Source organism: Brachyhypopomus gauderio, unplaced genomic scaffold (genome assembly GCF_052324685.1).
Source record: "Brachyhypopomus gauderio isolate BG-103 unplaced genomic scaffold, BGAUD_0.2 sc60, whole genome shotgun sequence".
NCBI classification, from domain to species: Eukaryota; Metazoa; Chordata; class Actinopteri; order Gymnotiformes; family Hypopomidae; genus Brachyhypopomus; species Brachyhypopomus gauderio.
In genome coordinates this window covers 1,912,164-1,934,480 of record NW_027506881.1, presented here as the reverse complement: position 1 = coordinate 1,934,480, position 22,317 = coordinate 1,912,164, and the positions used below count along the sequence as shown (strand labels likewise).

The 22,317-nt window shown below is 47.4% G+C and overlaps 3 protein-coding genes and 1 long non-coding RNA gene across 5 annotated transcripts; 2 read left to right on the top strand and 2 right to left on the bottom strand.

The window, feature by feature from the left end:
- The first annotated feature begins 987 nt into the window (after window positions 1-987).
- On the top strand, window positions 988-13,854 carry LOC143489195 (solute carrier family 22 member 23). Its single transcript, XM_076988044.1, has 10 exons — window positions 988-2,025; window positions 3,080-3,183; window positions 4,363-4,517; window positions 5,952-6,120; window positions 8,469-8,596; window positions 8,688-8,790; window positions 9,598-9,809; window positions 10,825-10,857; window positions 11,558-11,681; window positions 12,076-13,854. Exons 1-10 carry the CDS (start codon window positions 1,606-1,608, stop codon window positions 12,437-12,439), a joined length of 1,812 nt encoding a protein of 603 aa, XP_076844159.1. The 5' UTR covers window positions 988-1,605; the 3' UTR covers window positions 12,440-13,854.
- On the bottom strand, window positions 13,803-15,863 carry psmg4 (proteasome (prosome, macropain) assembly chaperone 4). Of its 2 annotated transcripts, XM_076988046.1 has the most exons (3): window positions 15,589-15,857; window positions 14,346-14,421; window positions 13,803-14,237 (listed from the first exon to the last, which is right to left on the bottom strand). In XM_076988046.1, exons 1-3 carry the CDS (start codon window positions 15,763-15,765, stop codon window positions 14,116-14,118), a joined length of 375 nt encoding a protein of 124 aa, XP_076844161.1. In that variant the 5' UTR covers window positions 15,766-15,857; the 3' UTR covers window positions 13,803-14,115. The 2 variants fall into 2 exon arrangements, with proteins under 2 accessions (XP_076844161.1, XP_076844160.1); XM_076988045.1 differs by having other exon boundaries at window positions 13,803-14,421; window positions 15,589-15,863.
- Window positions 15,864-15,942: 79 nt separating this feature from the next.
- On the bottom strand, window positions 15,943-18,127 carry bphl (biphenyl hydrolase like). Its single transcript, XM_076988139.1, has 7 exons — window positions 17,988-18,127; window positions 17,493-17,596; window positions 17,236-17,400; window positions 16,988-17,143; window positions 16,755-16,886; window positions 16,475-16,598; window positions 15,943-16,332 (listed from the first exon to the last, which is right to left on the bottom strand). The coding sequence occupies exons 1-7, from the start codon at window positions 18,059-18,061 to the stop codon at window positions 16,242-16,244; spliced, it is 846 nt and encodes a 281-aa protein (XP_076844254.1). The 5' UTR covers window positions 18,062-18,127; the 3' UTR covers window positions 15,943-16,241.
- LOC143489249 (uncharacterized) lies at window positions 17,955-22,286 on the top strand. The gene is made up of 2 exons (XR_013124613.1): window positions 17,955-18,092; window positions 21,325-22,286. It is a non-coding gene; the product is annotated as an uncharacterized LOC143489249 (long non-coding RNA).
- The last annotated feature ends 31 nt before the right edge of the window (window positions 22,287-22,317 follow it).

The window sequence follows — 22,317 nt, the reverse complement described above, 5'->3', positions numbered from 1 at the left end:
GTTGGGGGGCCGGGCTACTCGTTTAAAAGCCGAACAGGAGATCTTTCGAGGACTTCCCGTGGGGGTAGCGAGTGTGCCCCGACATATTGCCAGAACTTTTATTGCTCAGAATTTTACTGATGTTTTATCTGATCCATGGGGTTACGTACACGTGTGTTGCACTAATTAAAAAATCTTGGGTGAAGTCTGCTTCGGAGTCAAGCCTGATCTTTTCGGGGAGAACCCTGGTCTCTCAGAGTATATACCGTCGTGGAGTCATGTCTACCCCAAGGCACATCCCCACACACATGTATTCAAAAATCCACATTGCAATATTGCATATAATGTTTCATCACTGTGTATTTTACCATTTATTCTAAATTACGTTTTATACTTTGTTTACATTTTGTTCTGTTGTTCTATTTTCCTATTTTAGTTTATATCTTCTATATCTTAGTTTGTTCTCATGTAGAGGACTTCATTTTTCTAAACATAGTTAATTATTATTATTACTGATGGGTATGAGGACTATTTATTTACTAAAAACCTCACTAAACAGTTATCAATGTAAGTTCATGTCGAAATGCATTTTAAAAATGAAATGGATACCAAATGAGACGTTTCTAATAGAAGAAATAAAAATATTTTATTGAGATAGCTATGAATCAATAAGAGCAATAAGAATGGCTTAATTGCAATTTTATTATATTTTTATTGTATTTAATATAATTTTAATAAAATGTATTATTATGATCATGAGTGACCGATGTGGGTCAGGGGTACAGTTAAATGATCGATTAGGTTGTCGGTTAGTACATTTGACCGGTAACTTATTTGTGCGCGTCACCGGCCTGTTTTCGCCAGCAGCGTGGGGGCGGAACCGCACGAAGGTTCTTTGTTGCTTCTTCGTCCAATCAGACGCTTCGGACTAGATCGTCCCGTGCGTCTCCACCAATGAGATCGAGCAGGAGGACGAGAAGGGCGTTTCGTGTGGATGCTGTGTGTGTGTGTGTGTGTGTGTGTTGCCCGGTTATAGTCTGTGTACTGAATTGATAGCCGGTGAAAATGTTTGCGTAGCCACGACCCGTTCGGAGACCCAGACCGGTTCGTTTTGTATCCGGGTTCAGAGCGCCACGTTTGAAGGACACATTTAGATCAGAACATCGATCTCCTCCGTGCAGGTCCGTTTGGGTTGGTGTCGGGGGTTCAGGGATGGGTCCCGGGGCCACACCTGTCCGCGCGCAGATGTTACCTGTAGAGCCCGGGCACACAGGGCGGCCCTCGCGCACCGTGCGCTGCCCCTACCGGAGCGCGTGGCGTCCAGCTGCAGCTCGCGCAGCCCCGTGATGGCGTGATAACACCGCAGGATCTCTCGCGCCAGGGCATGCCGCGCGCTCCGTCTGCTTGGCTCACGCGACTGACAACACGGCCCGGACCTGCCGGATTCAGACGGTACAGCGACCCGGTCTCGAGGCTGCTCTGGGTTGGACTGGGTTTATTTGGGCCCGGTGTACCGGACGGGGCTTTATCGGGATCTACACACGCGCGTGTGCGTCCTGCTGCGTAGAGCGCGTGTGTGTATTGGAGACAAAGACGGTGCGCGTGGAGGCGGACCGCGCGCGCGCTATGGCCACTGTTGGGCTGCACGGGTTGGACCAGCTGCCCGAAAACGGGACCGTGTCGCAGGCAGCAGAACCGGAGAGCTCGAAGCTGCTGTGGCGTGTGGACGGTGCCGTGCTGCCGTTTCTCGGGGGGTTCGGCCGGTACCAGAAGCGCCTGGTGGCTCTGACCTGGATCCCCGCGCTGCTCATCGCCTTCAGCCACTACTCGGACTATTTCCTCCTCGCGCAGCCCGACGGCACGTGCGCCCCCCCGGACGGGACGAACGGAACCGGCGCGCCGGGCCCTGCCCGGGATCTAAGCGCGAGCGCTCTCTCATTGGACCTGCTCAATGTGTCTCGCGCCGGGAGCAGCGGTGCGCGGTGCACGTGCACGGAGGGGAGATTTGAGCTGCAGTCCGGACTACAGCAGAATGTGGTGACCAAAGTAAGGACACGCGGTGTTTACTGTCCCTCTGTCCACGCGACCGCTGATGTGTTTGATTGACAGCAGCGACAGGTTCATTTGATCCTCGTGAATCTTTAACCCGCCGACACGCCCTGCACATTAAACACCAGGTTCTAGTATCTCTTCTGAACATGTCATGTTTTTGAGACGGTAAAGCTCTACAAGGTTAAACCGGGCCTCTCTGAATCAGTTGTGCAGGTTAACACACACACGGCACACACACTACACCTTTAAACTGGGTCTCTTTTATTTACTGTCTCGTCCACTTGACAAACGCGTGCAGACAGCTGCGGAGTCTGATAAGGTGGTGGGGTTCCTCCACCCGTATCAGCGCCACCCAGATAATCCTCCAGCACGAGCCGTTATTGCTGCAGACAAACAGCCGTGAATGTTAACATGTCTGCACGTATGTGTGGAGCACTTGGCTATAGTCTGTTGACATGATTAGATTGTCCCAAACCAAAAATTCACTTGTGTGCGTGGGTTTGTCACTGACGCAGGTGTTTGAGGACTACTGACACCTCTTAATCATAGGAGTACGGGTTCCTGACCTGATTCTTTACACAACTGTCACGGTTTAACCTGAGGAGTTAGATTTCACCCCCAAGCCTGTGTTCAGTTCTTCGGTATCCTGCTACAGTTGCAGGGTTGGCGTTAGCAGTCGTCCTCACCTTCACCGTGGCCTCGTTAAGAAGAGACATGTCCTCATTTAGAGGAGTATGGACTTCCTCAGCAGTTACATACTTCACTTGGTGAACTTAGAACCCAGTGATGATGTGTCCCAGTGATGATGTGGTGTCCCAGTGATGATGTGTCCCAGTCATGTGGTGTCCCAGTGATGATGTTTTGTCCCAGTGATGATGTGGTGTCCCAGTGATGAGGTGTCCCAGTGATAATGTAGTGTCCCAGTCATGTGGTGTCCCAGTGATGATGTGTCCCAGTCATGTGGTGTCCCAGTGATGATGTGTCCCGGTGATGATGTGTCCCAGTCATGTGGTGTCCCAGTGATGATGTGTTCTGTCTCTCTCCACAGTGGCGGCTGGTGTGTGATGCAGAGTGGAAGGTTCATATTGCCAAGTTCTCTCTCCTGGTGGGCTCCATATTTGGATATCTGCTGATGGGCGCCATGTCAGATTGGTAAGGTATTCGGGGACATGTCAGATTGGTAAGGTATTCGGGGACATGTCAGATTGGTAAGGTATTCGGGGACATGTCAGATTGGTAAGGTATTCGGGGACATGTCTGTCAGTCCGGGACCCAGGGACGAGCCTTGCACGGTCACTGGTTTGCTGATTGCATTTTTGCTGGTTGAATCAGTTCAAAATTGAATTATCAAGCCTTTTATGATCTGAGAGTAATGTGGTGGTGTAGGGAGAATGCAGGTGTGTGTGTGTGTGTGTGTGTGTGTGTGTGTGTGTGATGTAAGTAATTAGATTATGATATAATCTTGTCCCACTCTAGCACAGTGGATTTTAAATAAAATAATGCGGGTGGTGTTAAGTCACAGACTGTTTGTATTAACATGTGGGTAAATGTTGCTTTTTGGGAGCTGTGTGTCACTGCGTTGTTATTTCCTGTCACAAGACTTGACTAAATATTTCTTGATGTGGCATCTTTAGTTTACTGCTGTTGTCTGTCAACATGAAGGCCTAAGAAAGGTCAGTACCAGTATAAATAAAATGTCAGAATATTGGAGACATAACCTGTCAGAGTCAGACCAGCCAAAACGAAACATGGTGGACAGCAAAGCTGAAAGGCACATTGTAGACATCTGCTAGTCAGCACGTTACATGTTTGAAACCATGTTCTGCAGGTGACCATTTATTTAAGGTTACCTTAATTTGTCTATATTCCATGGGCTGTGACGTCCTTCATCCAGTACTGATGCAAAATAGATTCAGAATGGACCCACTTTACCCATTAGCTCATTTTCACGCCCGCATCCACTACAGAAAGCCAAAGTCACGATAATCTAAAGTCTCTGTTTATCTCAGACTTCACTGGGCACCAACGCTTCAATCATGAAGATCAACTTTTCAATGTGTCAGGTGATCCTGGACAAAGTTTCTTTGAGGCTTTAATGTCCAGACTTGGCGGTGTGTGTGTTTCTCAGGTTGGGTCGTATCCCTGTTCTGTGGTGTGTGTGTTTCTCAGGTTGGGTCGTATCCCTGTTCTGTGGTGTGTGTTTCTCAGGTTGGGTCGTATCCCTGTTCTGTGGTGTGTGTGTTTCTCAGGTTGGGTCGTATCCCTGTTCTGTGGTGTGTGTGTTTCTCAGGTTGGGTCGTATCCCTGTTCTGTGGTGTGTGTGTTTCTCAGGTTGGGTCGTATCCCTGTTCTGCTGGTATCGGTGCTGTCGGTGCTGGTGTTCGGCGTCTGTGTGGCCTTCTCCCTGGACGTGGCCATGTTCAGTACTCTGCGCTTCTTTGAGGGTTTCTGCCTGGCAGCCATACGACTCTCACTCTTCGTCCTGAGTACGTGTCTCCTCTCCTCCTCCTCTGCCCTCCACCCCTCCACCCCTCCACCCCTCCACCCCTCCACCTGCCCGTCTTCCTCCATCTCCTTGGTGTCGGACGTCTTGGGTTGCTGGGTTGGCATGAGACTTCAGAATCGATGGGTTCTGTTTCAGCCACCACCTACTGTGCAGTAAACATCACCGTGACACTCGTCTTTGCCTTCAGCTCGGCAAGCATGAAATATTTAGGAAAAGTCAGCTGAGCACTTAATCAGCTGTCTGATGACTTTGTTTACTTTATTCTGCTTAAGCTTCCGGAGGCCGAGAGGTGTAACACACACACACACACACACACACACACACACACACACGATGTAGACATGCTTCTGTTCAACAGGCCGTAAAGACGTTTCCTATGGTGACCCAGGATCAGTGTTCTTCAGTTCTTTCCTGTTTTGGGGACATCATTTTGTTAAAGATCATGTTCTGTAAACATTGTGTCTATTAATAGGACTACCAGGGTAAGTTCAACATAACAGGAAAGTTAGGCCCATACGTTTATTGGAGGAGATGCTGTTGCCCCTGCCCTGTTACCCCCGCCCTGTTACCCCCGCCCTTTGTTAGTGTAATGATTGCACAGTAGTAGAGTGGGCAGCTAGGAATTAGTTTTAAGGGAAGAAATGAAGGAGACACACACAGGATTATATATCTGCCCTGGGTTGGTGTCGTAGGTGCACTGCTGTGTGGGTCTTGTGTGTTTAGTGGGAGGGGTGTCAGGGCGAGGGGGGGGGTATCAGGGCGAGGGGGGGGGGGGTATCAGGGCGAGGGGGGGGTATCAGGGCGAGGGGGGGTATCAGGGCGAGGGGGGGGGTGTCAGGGCGAGGGGGGGGTGTCAGGGCGAGGGGGGGTGTCAGGGCGAGGGGGGGGTGTCAGGGCGAGGGGGGGCTGTCAGGGCGAGGGGGGTATCAGGGCGAGGGGGGGCTGTCAGGGCGGGGGGGGGGTATCAGGGCGAGGGGGGGGGGGATCAGGGCGAGGGGGGGGGGGGATCAGGGCGAGGGGGGTGTCAGGGCGAGGGGGGGGTATCAGGGCGAGGGGGGTGTCAGGGCGGGGGCAAGTAGGGCGAAGGGTGTGTTTGTTCTTTGCTGGACCACTTTCACCTGCGGTGGGGTGAAAAGGGAGCATGGTGGTGGTTTTAGGTCATCGGTACCACAGCTAAAAAAAACTGAGTGTTTAAATAATAAATAAGAAGAATAATTTTAGATGATCCAGTGGGCTGTTCTGGCTTTTTAAGCACTTTTTAAAGCAAGTACACACACACCCATGTGTGCCAAGTATAAGACGACTGGAGAAGATTGGAGAAGTGTGTCATAAGTGTCGGTGCTATTTTATTTCGGGGTTCAGTAATTCTCTCTCTCTCTCTCTCTCTCTCTCTCTCTCTCTCTCTCTCTTTCAGGGATTGAGTTGTGTTTGCCTCGTTGGCGTTTCTCCATGACGATGGTTGCCAGTCTGGTGATGGTGGGTGGGCAGCTGCTGATGCCTGGCTTGGCAGCGCTGTGCCGTGATTGGCAGACGCTTCAGGTCCTCATCATCATCCCATTCGTTCTCATGCTTCCGTATGTTTGGTAAGCCCCGCCCTTATGCACAGGCAATATAGATTTAATTGCAGTGTATGTCACAAATGTAACTTCACAACATGTTTAGTGTATATATGAGATAATCTGGGAGGATCTTGTAGTGATTACACAGTCTGTAGTGTAGGGCCATCATGTTCTCACTCAAACTTTCACTATGTTTTAGCAGAGTGAGTGTGTGAGGGCAGGAATGGTGACTGTGTGAATATGCTCCTACCCACACTACCCCGTACTGACCCCACACTACCTCACACTACCCTGTACTGACCCCGTACTGACCCCACACTACCCCGTACTGACCCCACACTACCCCGTACTGACCCCGTACTACCCCGTACTGACCCCTCACTACCTCACACTACCCCGTACTGACCCCACACTACCTCACACTACCCTGTACTGACCCCACACTACCTCACACTACCCTGTACTGACCCCGTACTGACCCCACACTACCCCGTACTGACCCCGTACTACCCCGTACTGACCCCTCACTACCTCACACTACCCCGTACTGACCCCACACTACCTCACACTACCCTGTACTGACCCCGTACTGACCCCACACTACCCCGTACTGACCCCACACTACCTCACACTACCCCGTACTGACCCCACACTACCCCGTACTGACCCCACACTACCTCACACTACCCCCGTACTGACCCCACACTACCTCACACTACCCTGTACTGACCCCGTACTGACCCCACACTACCCCGTACTGACCCCACACTACCTCACACTACCCCGTACTGACCCCACACTACCCCGTACTGACCCCACACTACCTCACACTACCCTGTACTGACCCCGTACTGACCCCACACTACCCCGTACTGACCCCACACTACCCCGTACTACCCCGTACTGACCCCTCACTACCTCACACTACCCCGTACTGACCCCACACTACCTCACACTACCCTGTACTGACCCCGTACTGACCCCACACTACCCCGTACTGACCCCACACTACCTCACACTACCCCGTACTGACCCCACACTACCCCGTACTGACCCCACACTACCTCACACTACCCTGTACTGACCCCGTACTGACCCCACACTACCCCGTACTGACCCCACACTACCTCACACTACCCTGTACTGACCCCGTACTGACCCCACACTACCCCGTACTAACCCCTCACTACCTCACACTACCCCGTACTGACCCCTCACTACCTCACACGACCCCGTTTTGACCCCACACTACCTCACACTACCCTGTACTGACCCCATACTGGCCCCACACTACCCTGTACTGACCCCACACTACCTCACACTACCCCGTACTGACCCCACACTACCCCGTACTGACCCCACACTACCCTGTACTGACCCCTCACTACCTCACACTACCCCGTACTGACCCCTCACTACCTCACACTACCCTGTACTGACCCCATACTGACCCCACACTACCCTGTACTGACCCCACACTACCCCGTACTGACCCCACACTACCCCGTACTGACCCCGTACTACCCCGTACTGACCCCTCACTACCTCACACTACCCCGTACTGACCCCACACTACCTCACACTACCCTGTACTGACCCCATACTGACCCCACACTACCCTGTACTGACCCCACACTACCTCACACTACCCTGTACTGACCCCACACTACCCTGTACTGACCCCACACTACCTCACACTACCCTGTACTGACCCCGTACTGATCCCACACTACCCTGTACTGACCCCACACTACCTCACACTACCCTGTACTGACCCCGTACTGATCCCACACTACCCCGTACTGACCCCTCACTACCCCACACTACCCCGTACTGACCCCTCACTACCTCACACTACCCCGTACTGACCCCACACTACCCCGTACTGACCCCACACTACCCCACGCTACCCTGTACTGACTCCACGCTACCCCACACTACTGAGGGGTCAGTACTGACCCCACACTACCCTGTACTGACCTCACACTACCCTGTACTGACCCCACACTACCCTGTACTGACCCCACACTACCTCACACTACCCTGTACTGACCCCGTACTGATCCCACACTACCCTGTACTGACCCCACACTACCTCACACTACCCTGTACTGACCCCGTACTGATCCCACACTACCCCGTACTGACCCCTCACTACCCCACACTACCCCGTACTGACCCCTCACTACCTCACACTACCCCGTACTGACCCCACACTACCCCGTACTGACCCCACACTACCCCATGCTACCCTGTACTGACTCCACGCTACCCCACACTACTGAGGGGTCAGTACTGACCCCACACTACCCTGTACTGACCCCACACTACCCGTACTGACCCCACACTGACCCCACGCTGGGTTTATGCAGGTTGTTCCCAGAGTCTCTGCGTTGGCTGTTGGCCACACAACACTATCAAAGAGCAAAGAGGCAAATGTACTCCATCGCCCAGAGCAACAACGTTGACACGGCAACGGATCCAAGTGGCATTCTCTCAGGTAGAGTCCTGGTGCATGCTGGGAGTGTTTGTGATAAGGGTGTTGTACCCAGTCATGAGGATGATGATGATGATGATGATGATGTGTGTAGAGCTGGAGGCGGAGCTGAGACAGAAGCCCAGGACCGCCTGCATCACACAGCTGAGCAGCACAAGAAACCTGTGGAAGAGTACCGTGGTGCTGTGTGTGAACTCGTGAGTGTGTGTGTGTGTGTGTGTGAACTCGTGAGTGTGTGTGTGTGAACTCGTGAGTGTGTGTGAGTGTGTGTGTGTGTGTGAACTCGTGAGTGTGTGTGAGTGTGTGAACTCGTGAGTGTGTGTGTGTGTGAACTCGTGAGTGTGTGTGAGTGTGTGTGAGTGTGTGAACTCGTGAGTGTGTGTGTGTGAGTGTGTGAGTGTGTGAACTCGTGAGTGTGTGTGTGTGTGTGTGAGTGTGTGAACTCGTGAGTGTGTGTGAGTGTGTGCGAGTGTGTGAACTCGTGAGTGTGTGTGTGTGTGTGAGTGTGTGAACTCGTGAGAGTGTGTGTGAGTGTGTGAACTCGTGAGTGTGTGTGAGTGTGTGAACTCGTGAGTGTGTGTGAGTGTGTGTGTGTGTGAACTCGTGAGTGTGTGTGAGTGTGTGAACTCGTGAGTGTGTGTGAGTGTGTGAACTCGTGAGTGTGTGTGAGTGTGTGTGAGTGTGTGAGAGTGTGTGTGAGTGTGTGAACTCGTGAGTGCACGTGTGTGTGTGAACTCGTGAGTGTGTGTGAGTGTGTGAACTCGTGAGTGTGTGTGAGTGTGTGAACTCGTGAGTGCACGTGTGTATGTGTGCGTGTGCGAATGTATGTGCGTGTGTGAGTGTGTATATGTGTGTGTGTATGTGTGTTTGTACGATTCTCACTCCTACATGGGAGGTCATTTATGGTGAAATACATAAAGCACATGTGCACACATGAAATACATTTTCTCTCCCCCCCCCCCCCCCCCCCCCCCCCCCCCCCCCCCCTTTCTCTCTCCCCCCAGGTTGACGGGTTATGGTATCCATCACTGCTTTGCACGCAGTGTGGTAGAAGGCAGCACGTCTCACCTGCACTACTACGCTCTAGCAGCCATCGCCATGGCGTCGTGTCTGGTGTTGTGTCCTGTGGTGACGGCGTTCGGCCGTAGAGGAGGACTTCTGACATTCATGATCATCACCGCACTGGCGTCCTTACTGCAGCTGGGCCTGCTTAGCTGTGGGTGTACACACACACACCACACCACAGCACACTACACACACACCACACTACACACACACCACACACACACACTACACTACACACACACACACACACACACCACACTACACTACACACACACCACACACACACACCACACTACACTACACACACACCACACACACACACACATACACACACACACCACACACACAGACACATACACACACACACCACACACACCACACTACACACACACACACACCACACTACACTACACACACACACCACACACTACACTACACACACCACACACACACACCACACTACACACACACCACACTACACTACACACACACACACACACACACACCACACTACACACACACACACCACACTACACACACACACCACACACACACACCACACTACACTACACACACACCACACACTACACTACACTACACTACACAACTACACACACACCACACAACACTACACACACACCACACACACACACCACACTACACTACACACACACCACACCACACCACACACACACACACACACACACACCACACACACACCACACACACACATACACACACACACACACACCACACCCCACACACACACACACACGTACACACACACACACCATATATACCCGCACCCGCACGCATACATTCATATACACATACACACCCACACATTTACATTTATGGCATTTAGCAGACGCTCTTATCCAGAGCGACTTATAAAAGTGCTTTGCATTCATATATACACACACATATATACACACACATGTGCACACACACAAACGCACATACAGGTTTTAAGTGCCTATAGGGACCATCTGTCCTTTTTCAAACAGGTTATTGAAGAGGTCGGTGATGTTATGACACACCTCACACAGATCAATCAGTCAGCAAAACTGGTTTACATAGAAATGATGTTTCCATCATTGGCTGAGTGTCCGTGTGTGTTTCGATCTGCCATTTGTATTAATTATTGATCTCTTCTCTCCAAACAGTAATTGGGAAGTACAGTCTCCGCCACGACGCAGGTGAGACCAGCGGGAGAGACACAACCATACACACACACACACACACACACACACACACACACACAGTCTCCGCCACGACGCAGGTGAGACCAGCGGGAGAGACACAACCATACACACACACACACACACACACACACACACAACCATACACACACACACAGTCTCCGCCACGACGCAGGTGAGACCAGCGGGAGAGACACAACCATACACACACACACACACAACCATACACACACACACACACACACAAACACACACAACCATACACACACACACACACACACACACACACACAACCATACACACACACACACACACACACACACACACACACACACACAGTCTCCGCCGCGACGCAGGTGAGACCAGCGGGAGAGACACACACATACACACACACACACACACAACCATACACACACACACACACACACATACACACACACACAACCATACACACACACACACACACACACACACACACACACACACACACACAACCATACACACACACACACATACACACACACAGGTGAGACCAGCGGCAGAGACACACATCTGATGGCATTGACCCATCATTCACGCATATGTACATACACATACACGCACACAACCACACACACACACACACACACACACACAACCATACACACACAACCATACACACACACACAGGTGTTAAACGTGTGCTGTGTCCTGTCAGTTCTGAGGGACACGCTGAATCGCCGGTTCTCCGTGGCGTTCTCCGTCATCGGGATGTTCTCCTCCCACGCGGTCAGCACCCTGAGCAGCTTCTACTGCGCGGAGATCACACCCACCGTCATCAGGTCAGCACACACTGCAGCTCCACCTGGGCACCCAGGTTTGAATCTGAGATGTGTTTCACTTTACCTGTCTGACCTCACACTTATGTACCTTCTCTTCTCATACTGTTTCACTCCCTCTCTCTCTGTCACCCCTCACTCCCTCTCTCCATCCATCTTCCTCTCTCTCTCTCCCCCTCTCTATCTGTCTCATTATGATTTTTCTCTGAGTATCTTACACTGAAATGCTCACCTCCATGTAGTTCTGAATATTACTGAGTACTGAACTTATCCAAACAGGGTAGAGAAATTCCACCTTTCCACCAATTCTCTTTATACAGACTGTGTGTGTGTGTGACGTCTGTTGCCCCTTTCACACACCTGCTCTGTGGGTAACGCTGGTGTGTTTGTGCCCCAGGGGTGGAGGTGTAGGTCTGGTCCTGGCCAGCGCGGGCTTTGGCATGCTGACCGCTCCACTCATGGAACTTCATAACCAGAAAGGTTTCTTCCTCCATCACGTCATCCTCACCTGCTGCACTCTGCTCTGCATCATTTGCATACCGTTGCTCCCGGAGACGGCACGCCAGCCCCTGCCAGAGACCCTGGCCGAGGCCGAGGGCCTGTTGCGAAGGCCCCTCCTCCCTGGAGAACAGCACCACCTGCTGGCCAGGCCAGAAGTCAGGGAGTATTCCCGCGTCCAGGACACGCCCCTTCACCAGGCAGCCAATCCCAGCAACAGCACAGCACCAAGTAACAGCACAGCAAATGGAGTGAGGACTTGAGTTTTTGGTCCAATCAAAACCAGCACAGGCCACAAGAAGCATAGCAGCAACAATCTGATTGGCCAGACGAACAAGGACACATCATGAGGTTAAAACCACTCTGAGGAACTTTCTGGGTCTTTTTAACCATTGAATGATGACAAATTCCTGACTTGAAAACATAACTGTTCATATTGTGTCATACCTCATAAACCAGCTGATGGACTATGTGGAGTTTTGTGAAACTAGATTGGTGTAACTTCACTTATACAATGAACGAAATTCTATTTTTCAAATAATCAAAGTTGATGTTGAATTATTGGTGATGTTGGCAATGCGGAGTTGCCTGTTTTCAGGTTTTCTAAAACTCACCTGGAATTTTGCACTAAGTCTAGAAAAAGCAATCATGTGTCAGTCTGAATCTGTAAATATGGTTGTCTTAGGCATGAGAGAGAAATAGAGAGAGTGTGTGTATGTGAGTGAGCAGTGGATTATGATGGTTGTAAGAAGCAGTCTGAGTCCACAGCCCTGTTCACATTCAAGTGTTCTGTGCTATTCTTCCATTTAGTAATGTCATTGTTTTGATGTTTTTGGAACTCAAGCTTTCAAAATGCACAGACAAGTTTTGGAGGTTTGAGTTTGCTGGTGCGGGACAAATGTCCTATATAATTGTACTTGAACAATTACTGTTTCCATTTGGAAATATAAAATTTGGAAGAGTGTAGCACGAGAGATTGAGCACTCCCGATTGGCTGCTGAGTGTTTTGTGTAAGTATATGTTGTGTAAGGGGATCCCTGCTGCGTCTATCAGTGGGTTTATCCTCCCAGTGAGTGACTTCTTACCCAGTTCTCAGACACCACTGGTCGGTCCATGTTTTCGGTTTAGCCCAGCTCCAATTGGTTTGCAGCAGGCTGTGACTGCTAATCTGAGGATGTAGAAATGGCCCTAGATCGTTACTGCTAATCTGAGATTCTGATCTGTCAGAAAGTTTAATCCGATTCACACCTTTTGAGATATTGACCCTTGCATTTGAACAGAACCCTAGCTCATTCAGTTCAGAATCGGATCTGATTTCAGAATCAAATTACTGTAGGGAGAATCAAAATCTAATCAGGTACAGAATTGTTTTCTGGTGTCCTGCACAATTGTTCCAGGACAAATGTCTAGCTGTGAGTCATAACTGAACATGTGCAGAGAGCACATAAACCTTAATGATGCTTCATCTGTTTAAACGGAGTACGCCTGCACTCTCCAGCCCATTTATACTTATCTTGCATTACATACTGAGTAGTGAATCTGAGCAGTAACATGCAACCTAGGCTAGAATGTGACTCATGTCCTTTTGTCTGTTTTTATAAGACATTGCACTTGTAAATACGTACATGTTTGATAAACTATTTATTGACCACGTTTCAGTAAAGCATTCTTAAAAAGTCATGTGTCCTGTTTAATGAGGAAATTAATTACTGTAAAAATGTGTTTGCTTGAATGACACAACTTTGTACAACCTATAGTTGGTTATTTTTTGCTTAAATTGTGTGAAGTTGGTAGCTTCCATTTTTGTTTTTGTTTTTCCAAACTTCTTGCTATGTGCAATACGAGCACAAAGCAAAGAGGCATTTTAATATTTTTAAGTTTACTTGCATACAAAACATGCTGAAATACAGCACAACGACGAGTTTATAGTCCAAAGCGTTTAAAATTTGTCAGGGTGGAGCTCCATCTCCTTTTTGATCCTGTTCTCCACTAACAGCGTCAGATTCGAGTCCGTCGTGGGCAGATTATAACTCACAAACACCTGCTTGTCGGTCTTCTTCGCTGCAAGTGAAGATAAACACAGGTTAGCACTGCATTTAATCAAAACATTAAGAAAACGTATACATGTCAAAAAATATGTGCAATAAAGTCGATCTGTGTGCTGAGTACTTAGTCTTTGAGCTAAAGAACTCGGTGTGGTTTCGGATGAGTCTCCCAGTACCAGTGTGCACAGCGGCAGCGACTCCTGCAGAAAAGACACGCGCCGTTTGTATCGCTGTGGATTGTTTTATTTTATTTTATTTTTTAACTTATCAAACAACAATTCTCAAAGATACCATACGATATCTACAGATAAACATATCACCCTTAGTGATGTACATTTTCTATAACATGTACCTTGATATATTAATTAGTACAATAATTATCCCTTATGGTCACATAAATTGTTACAATACACATTAGATAAAGGATCATAACAGATACTTCAAAAAGAACAATTAAATGTCTACAGTAAGTTGCCTGACAACTTAGAGACCAAATAACAATAAAAAAAGAGAATAAAAGAGGGCATTTTGTATAAATAACAACCTGAGTGGATTAAATTAAGCAAGAGAGGTGACAGGAGTTTTTTTGCTTGAGGTTTATCGATTTTGACCAAGGAAAGTTTCAAAAGTTGTAGTTCCTGTTTAAATATCCCCCATAAAAGGTATAGATTTTCCATATCTGCATTTATGTATATGAAATTTCAAGATGATAATCATATTGTTCACAAGATATTTTATTTTTTTATTCTTAGAAATATATCCATACAAAACTATATGAGAAGGGGTCTATGTTCATGGCGTTAGTGGTTAGGAGATCGTGCAGAGATTCCTATAACATTTTTATAGGTTGACAGACAAAATATATGTTCTGTTGTTTCAGGTTCATTACATATATAACAGTTATCACCGTCAATTTTAAATCTCTGCCTTATAAATTCATTTGATGGATAAATATTATGTAAGGTTTTAAAGTGTGTTTCTTTAAACTTTGGTGGGAGAGCAAATTTTAGAAATTTTGTTAGCAATTTTATATGGTCTTTTTTTCTTAATGTTCCATGAATTTTCTTCTAATTAGAAATGGGTGCACAAACCATTAATCTTTATACTCTGTAGTTTAACTGTTGGTTTGGTTTCATTATAGTTCTTCACGAGCTGAACAAATTCCTTAGGTATCCTTATTATTTTTTCATAGTCACTTTTTGAGCAAAGTAAATTATATTTTCTAATAAAATAATCGCACGTATACATGTTTCCATTACCATTCAATAAGTGACTCATAGACCAAAATGTTTTTCCATCTATCGCTGTGGATTGTATCAGCAGACTCCTCGCACATAAAGATCCGCGCATGCGCAGCCGCCACTCACCCGCGCGCTGCTCATGGACAGCGCCATGTTGCCGAGGACGGCGCTCGCGCCGACCCACAGGAAGAAACCTCCGTCCAACTTCATCACATGGAAGTGCACGAGCTGCTCCAGGATCTTCTCGGAGAAGTCGTGGACGGTGATGTGGTGTACGGGTGCCGGGCTGCCGCTCCGCTCCATATCAACGCGTGTGGCGCAGCTAAACTAATATTACATCAACACTGCAGTGGGGTGAATGAAAAACGAAACTCCAAGGCCTCCGTAGAAACGCTCACGTCACTGTCGTATAAACACGAGTGTGATTGCAGCGCTGCAGCGCCGCCCACCGGAGCGGAGGATAAACGACTAAAAACTAGATTCATTTCGAAAACATTTATTTCATGGTCAGTCTGCAGGTCAATTATATTTAATATCTCTTTGAATTCATTTAATAAAATACATAAAAATGATTCATTCATCATTTTCATTCATATTCAGTTATGATACACCTAAATTAATATTTTTGGTAGTTATAGAAATCTGAGTTATAGATAAATATAAAGAAAAGCACATTTGGTGATCAAACAGTGTGTTCCACCCTCCTGGTATTTAGACGTTTAGAAACAGAGAGAACAGAAACCTTCCGACATGACGCTTGATCTTGGTCCTGAAATTAGTCACTGGCTCAAGAAATCTTCAACTAGTGAGTTAAACTCGGTGGCAAATCTCAGGTGCAGATTATGTTTACCTTCTGACATCACATGCAGTCTGTCAGGGAGACAACAAAATCCATCAGTTATAAGCAGTCGCATTGTATTATATTAGCATTTACACACACACACACACACACATAAATACGTATGTGTGTAAATAAATACTAATGCACTACTGGTGACCCAGCCTAACTCACCGTGAACTGTGTATGTTGTGCAGGAGGAACTCTGGGTGAAATGAGGGTACCAGGGAATCTTTAGCCCCATGGACGATTAGTGTGGGACAGTCAATCAGCTGTAGTAACTCTCTACATATGCTGCCTACACCGGAAAAGTAACACAGACAGAACATTTACTCTTCATCAAGAGCAACCAGTTGCAAATTTCAACAAAATTTGAATTTGAAATAAGGCAAAATGTCAAAATTTGAAAAAGAATGTGTATCAGAATTGGCCGCGGAGGTAGACCTGGTATCACCTTGAGGTCTGCTCTTAAACTGACAGATGGCGTCCACCCATTTCCCCCACGTGTGAGTGAAGTACTGAACACCGTACATCTCCACCATGGGCTGTCTCATCCGTTCACTCCACAGTGACGTGTCTCGAATTGCTAGAACACACAAATCAGTACGTCACCCAGGATGGAGCCCACTGCAGCGCCCCCTGCTGGACGTGGCAGCTTCACTCCACCTGACCGCCTGAACCTCTCACCATTGTAGATCTGGACATCTTGCTCTGATACGTAGGCATTGGCCCCCCACACCACCACCCTCCTAATAAGGGTGGGGTTTACTGCAGCAGCGATCAGAGCTGTAACTCCACCGTCACTCCATCCCAGCAAGGAGAAACGCCTGAAGCCCAACGCCTAAAGACACAAGGAGAACGACCTTATTAGGACAACTTCACTCACTCACACACATATATGAATAAATGTTCCACGCTCAGACAGCAGCGTCCCTGCATCAGGTCCACAGCATCTTTGGCGTCTCGGTGGAAGAAGTCAGGAGGGAAGTCTCTGTGTGGGGGGCGTGAGCGCCCGTAACCCCGGGGGTCCCACGCCACTACTGTAAAACGCCTTTTATCCAACTTATCAAGCTGTGGGGCAAAATCCGTGTGACCACTTCCTGTTTCAGTGAAGGAAACAAGACAGAGAGATTATCACTGCATGATAACCTGCAGGCCTTTACCCATCTACAATGAAGCTCGGCTAACGCACCCAGGACTCCCGGCAGGAGTAAGATGGGGTGGTCTCCCTCTCCGGTGCGCATGTAGAACAGGTCCACTCCGTTCACGGCCCTTCTGCCTGAGCTGACACACATGCTGATTGAAAAATCAACAGAGCGTCAAACTTCTGAATGAAAGACCATTTAGTGCAACAACGTTCACTTCTGTATGAGAGACATCTAACCAGTTAACATGACGCTTACGACCTAATGTTCCCCTTCAACACGAGTGACATCTACTAGAAGAACATTGGCGCCACCTTGCTTCAACAACTCAAATTACAACCAACATTTCAAATTCTCTTTGTTCAGAACAGCTAAATGTTCACATAGCCGAAGAAAGATTTTAAAACGTTAACATTTCTTAGCATTGATTTCATGTTATATACGTTTGCTATCTTCTACGCCGAACGCGCAGCGACCAAGCGGCCAAGACCAGGCGGGTCACGCCGAGGCTGGAGACGTGGAGCGCGGTGTCGGTACTGTACCTGGACACGGACCGGGTTGCGGGGACAGTTCGGACCACAGTCAATAGTCCTCTGATACAGAACCGTGTGGCCATGACAGCCGGGCAAAAGTCAACGAAGACAAGGGTCAGCCCTCAGCTAAAGTCACGGAAACATGTAGTAAAGCCAAAGAGTGCAGCTGCAGCCAGAGTGAACTACACCCAGCACGAGTGTGTGCAGTGTTGGGAACCGTGTTGGGTGGAGGGACACGAGCGCAGGCTGTAATGTCGGCACTTTCTACAAACACGGGCTCGGATTAGTTCACATCTCCCTCATAGCGTAGAATTAAGACGAGAACCTCGCCAGGTTTCATTGTTATTACTTGTTTGGTTTATGTTATAACTTTAATAGGGCAAGTATGGTCAATATCGCGTGTAATTATATGAACCTGTTATTGTGCGCTTTTGTATGACCTTGCAAGATTTGATCCACTGCAAAATGCTGATGTGTGTTTGCTTAGAGTTGGTGAGACTGCAGGAGTTTCGCTTCCTCTGGGTTGTGAACTGTGTGGTGACACGCGCGCAGTCTCAGTCACACGGCTCGCGCATCTGCGTGGGTCTCTAAATATTAGAGCTACCACAAATAATTAATATACCAGTTTTAATTGTGCAGTTAAGATGTTAAACACATGCAGAAGCGCCTAATGTGTGTGTGTGGGTGTGTGTGTGTGTGTGTGTGTGTGGGTGTGTGTGTGTGTATGTGGGTGTGTGTGTGTGTGTGTGTGTGTATGTGGGTGTGTGTGTATGTGTGTGTGTGTGTATGTGTGGGTATGTGTGTGTGTGTGTGGGTGTGTGTGTATGTGTGGGTATGTGTGTGTGGGTGTGTGTGTATGTGTGTGTGTGTGTGAGTGTGTGTTTGCGTGTGTATGTGTGTGTGTGTGTTTGCGTGTGTGTGTGTGCGGGTGTGTGTGTGTGCGTGCGTGTGTGTGTGTGCGCGTGTGTGTGTGTGCGTGCGTGTGTGTGTGTGTATGTGTGCGGGTGTGTGTGTATGTGTTTGTGTATGTGTGTGTGTGTGTGTGTGTGTGTGTGTGCGGGTGTGTGTGTGTGTGCGTGCGTGTGTGTGTGCGGGTGTGTGTGTATGTGTGTGTGTGCGTGTGTGTGTATGTGTGCGGGTATGTGTGTGTGGGTGGGTGTGTGTGTATGTGTGTGTGGGTGTATGTGTTTGTGTGTGTATGTGTTTGTGTATGTGTGTGTGGGTGTGTGTATGTGTGTGTGTGTGTATGTGTGTGTGTGTATGTGTGTGTGTGGGTGTGTGTGTATGTGTGTGTGTGTATGTGTGTGTGTGTGTGTGTGTGTGTGTGTGTGTGTGTTTATGTGTGTGTGTGTGTGTGTGGGTGTGTGCGGGTGTGTGTGTGTGTGGGTGTGTGTGCGGGTGTGTGTGTATGTGTGTGTGTGTGTGTGTATGTGTGTGTGTGGGTGTGTGTGTATGTGTGTGTGTGTGTGTATGTGTATGTGTGTGTGTGTGTGTTTATGTGTGTGTGTACAGGTGGAGTCATCTGCGGGGGCGTCCCTGGTTTACTCTCTGTACTCTCTGATCCACTCAGTTTCCCTTGAGAGTTACAATTCAGAGGGACAGTGGAAAGTGTCACATGTGTATTTGAGTGTGTAATGTTGCCGGGATATTAGGGGATTTCTCACTGCAGTCTAGAGCTGAAGTCCCATCACAAATGGCATGAAGTAATTAAGAACAAACCTTGTTTCCTAGTTTGATCTTTTTTCATCTATAGCAGTAACCGTGGTAACAATGGCAGTGACCTGTCTCTTGAAGGTAATGGAAATGTAGAAAAAACGTAGACGTGTAGACTTGTGATGGACCCACAAAGACTCCTGGGACATTATGAATATGATCGTTGTACTGGGAAAACATACTCCATGTCCCTAATAAGATGGATTAGGATTAGAGTCCTGCACTATATTAGAGTCCTGTACTATATCAGAGTCCTGCACTATACCAGAGTTGATCTTCATTAGTAAATGAGTGGTATTAATATAAAGGCACCCAAACACATGCATGTGTTCTATATTTTGTTCTGTGAATGCATTTTTAAACATGGTTAACATAAAAGTATATAAGAAACATATTTATATAAAAATGTATTTATAAACTTAAATACTGTGAAATAGACCACTGGACAGCTATGAAGTGTGTGTACGTAATACACTAGCGCCTCGGTGTGTAACCTCGGTTGTGTGAGTGTAATTTCATGATTTCTAGAACTACAGTTTGACATTCTGTGTTCATGTCTTCTGTAATGTAAAGGTATGCTTTGTTGAAAGATTCATGTTTGGAGGGGAAAATGACAGCATAGACAAACTTAAACAAACACAAACAAATCTGTGCAAATCTGAACAAATAATGGATATGATAATTATGTATAAATTACTTTGACATACTTGTCAAAATTACTTTGACATACTTTGACATACTATTCACTGCGACTATCCAAAAAACATGTATCAGATGATTTTCCATATTTTGTTTGATTTAAATGATTTTTACATTGACATTATATTAGGCCCAGATATTTAGCTTTCAGACATCTTCAAACATCTGTCCAAGGCACCATGGCCTCTGGCTTCCTCTAACTCACCATATTTGATTAGGACATTTACTGTGTCTTACTTCTGGAACAAGGTGTTGGTCTCTTTTAGAAACACTGGTTTTCCGGTTTTTCTTTCAGTTCAAATGAGAAAAGCATGTGAGTGTTTTTTGGTATATGAGAGCAAAAAAAAAAAACAAAACATAAATGGCACATGGTAGCAGCTGTTGAAAGATTTCTAGGCTCAAAGGTGCGACGTCACCAGGCCGAAGCGTCTGACTTTATCAAGGCTACCTGCACCTGTGTGATGGCAGTGCTGCCCCAGGGTGACCTTTCGGCAGGTTTATGAAAATTGTGATTGGTAGTTTGTTGTGGGGTTGCAATATATGAACCAATGAAATACTGTAAAGTTCAACTCATCATTTTTTGTTCATGGCAGTTATGAGAAGAGGTGTAGTGGAATAACTGGGGCTGTGTCTCCTCTGTAGGGTGTTGGATAGTCAAACAGATACTACAGGAAGCACTCTGGGGTACATTAACACTATATACTTACAGTGTATATTTTATATTTTATATATTAAGCCTGAGTATGTTACATACTTGCTCGTTATAACAGATAACACATATAACACATATAACTGACTATTTGAACTTAAACCCCTTGGTGGCAGCTGCATATCTGGGCTGTAATCTGTGCCATGGCTTCAAGTGCAAAATCACACAACTGAAATTTAAACCCGAAAGGTTGTGAAAGTGTGACTTTCTTCTCCTTGTTTTCAGGGCCAGATGGAAAGTGCAACAAATCTCACCAGACGATTACTTTCTACCTCCAGTTATGCAACAGCCCTGAAGTCGATAGAGAGATGGAGCAGAAGGAGGTGAAGAGTAATGAAAGTTGTTCCATATCTTCACCTGAAAGTGCAACTGTGATGTTTAATTTAACACTCTAGGAAAACCTGCAGGGTGATTGGAAGGAAGAGGGCGGAGCTATAAGCAGAGCTGAGAAAGTAGCTGCGTAATAAAGTCAGTACTGGAGTGAACTCAGTCCACCTGTGTAATAAAGTCAGTACTGGAGTGAACTCAGTCCACCTGCGTAATAAAGTCAGTACTGGAGTGAACTCAGTCCACCTGCGTAATAAAGTCAGTACTGGAGTGAACTCACAGTCCACCCGCATTGGTGCACCTCTTCAACTGTTTTTAGACACCAATATCTAATCAGTAGACATGGGCAAGATGACCAGCTGAAGTTCGGACCATCAGAATGGGTCAGAGGAGAATGATCAAACTGCAGAAGAGCATCTCTGAACTCAAAACACATCAAACCTTGAAGTTAATCGGCACCAAGTGCCATGCTGTCTGACAGTTCACATGAACTCACCAAAACTGGACAATGAAAGACTGGAACTGGTCTGACTGTCTGCCGTAACGTTTTGATTGTACGGTCAGACATCATGGCGTAAATAACATGAAAGCATGGAGGTGGTGTAATGGTGGTGTAATGGTGATGGTGTAGTGGAATGATGTAATGGTGGTGGTGTAATGGTGGTGTAATGGTGATGGTGTAGTGGGATGATGTAATGGTGGTGGTGTAATGGTGATGGTGTAGTGGGATGATGTAATGGTGGTGGTGTAATGTTTTGGTACACAGTTTTGAGTTCAAAGGGGGTCCAACCCAGTTCTAGGAAGGTGTATGTAGTGAAGTTGTATGTCTTATGTATGTATATAAAGCATATTTTAATTTACGTTTATGACTACGTGGCAGGTGGGACAGGT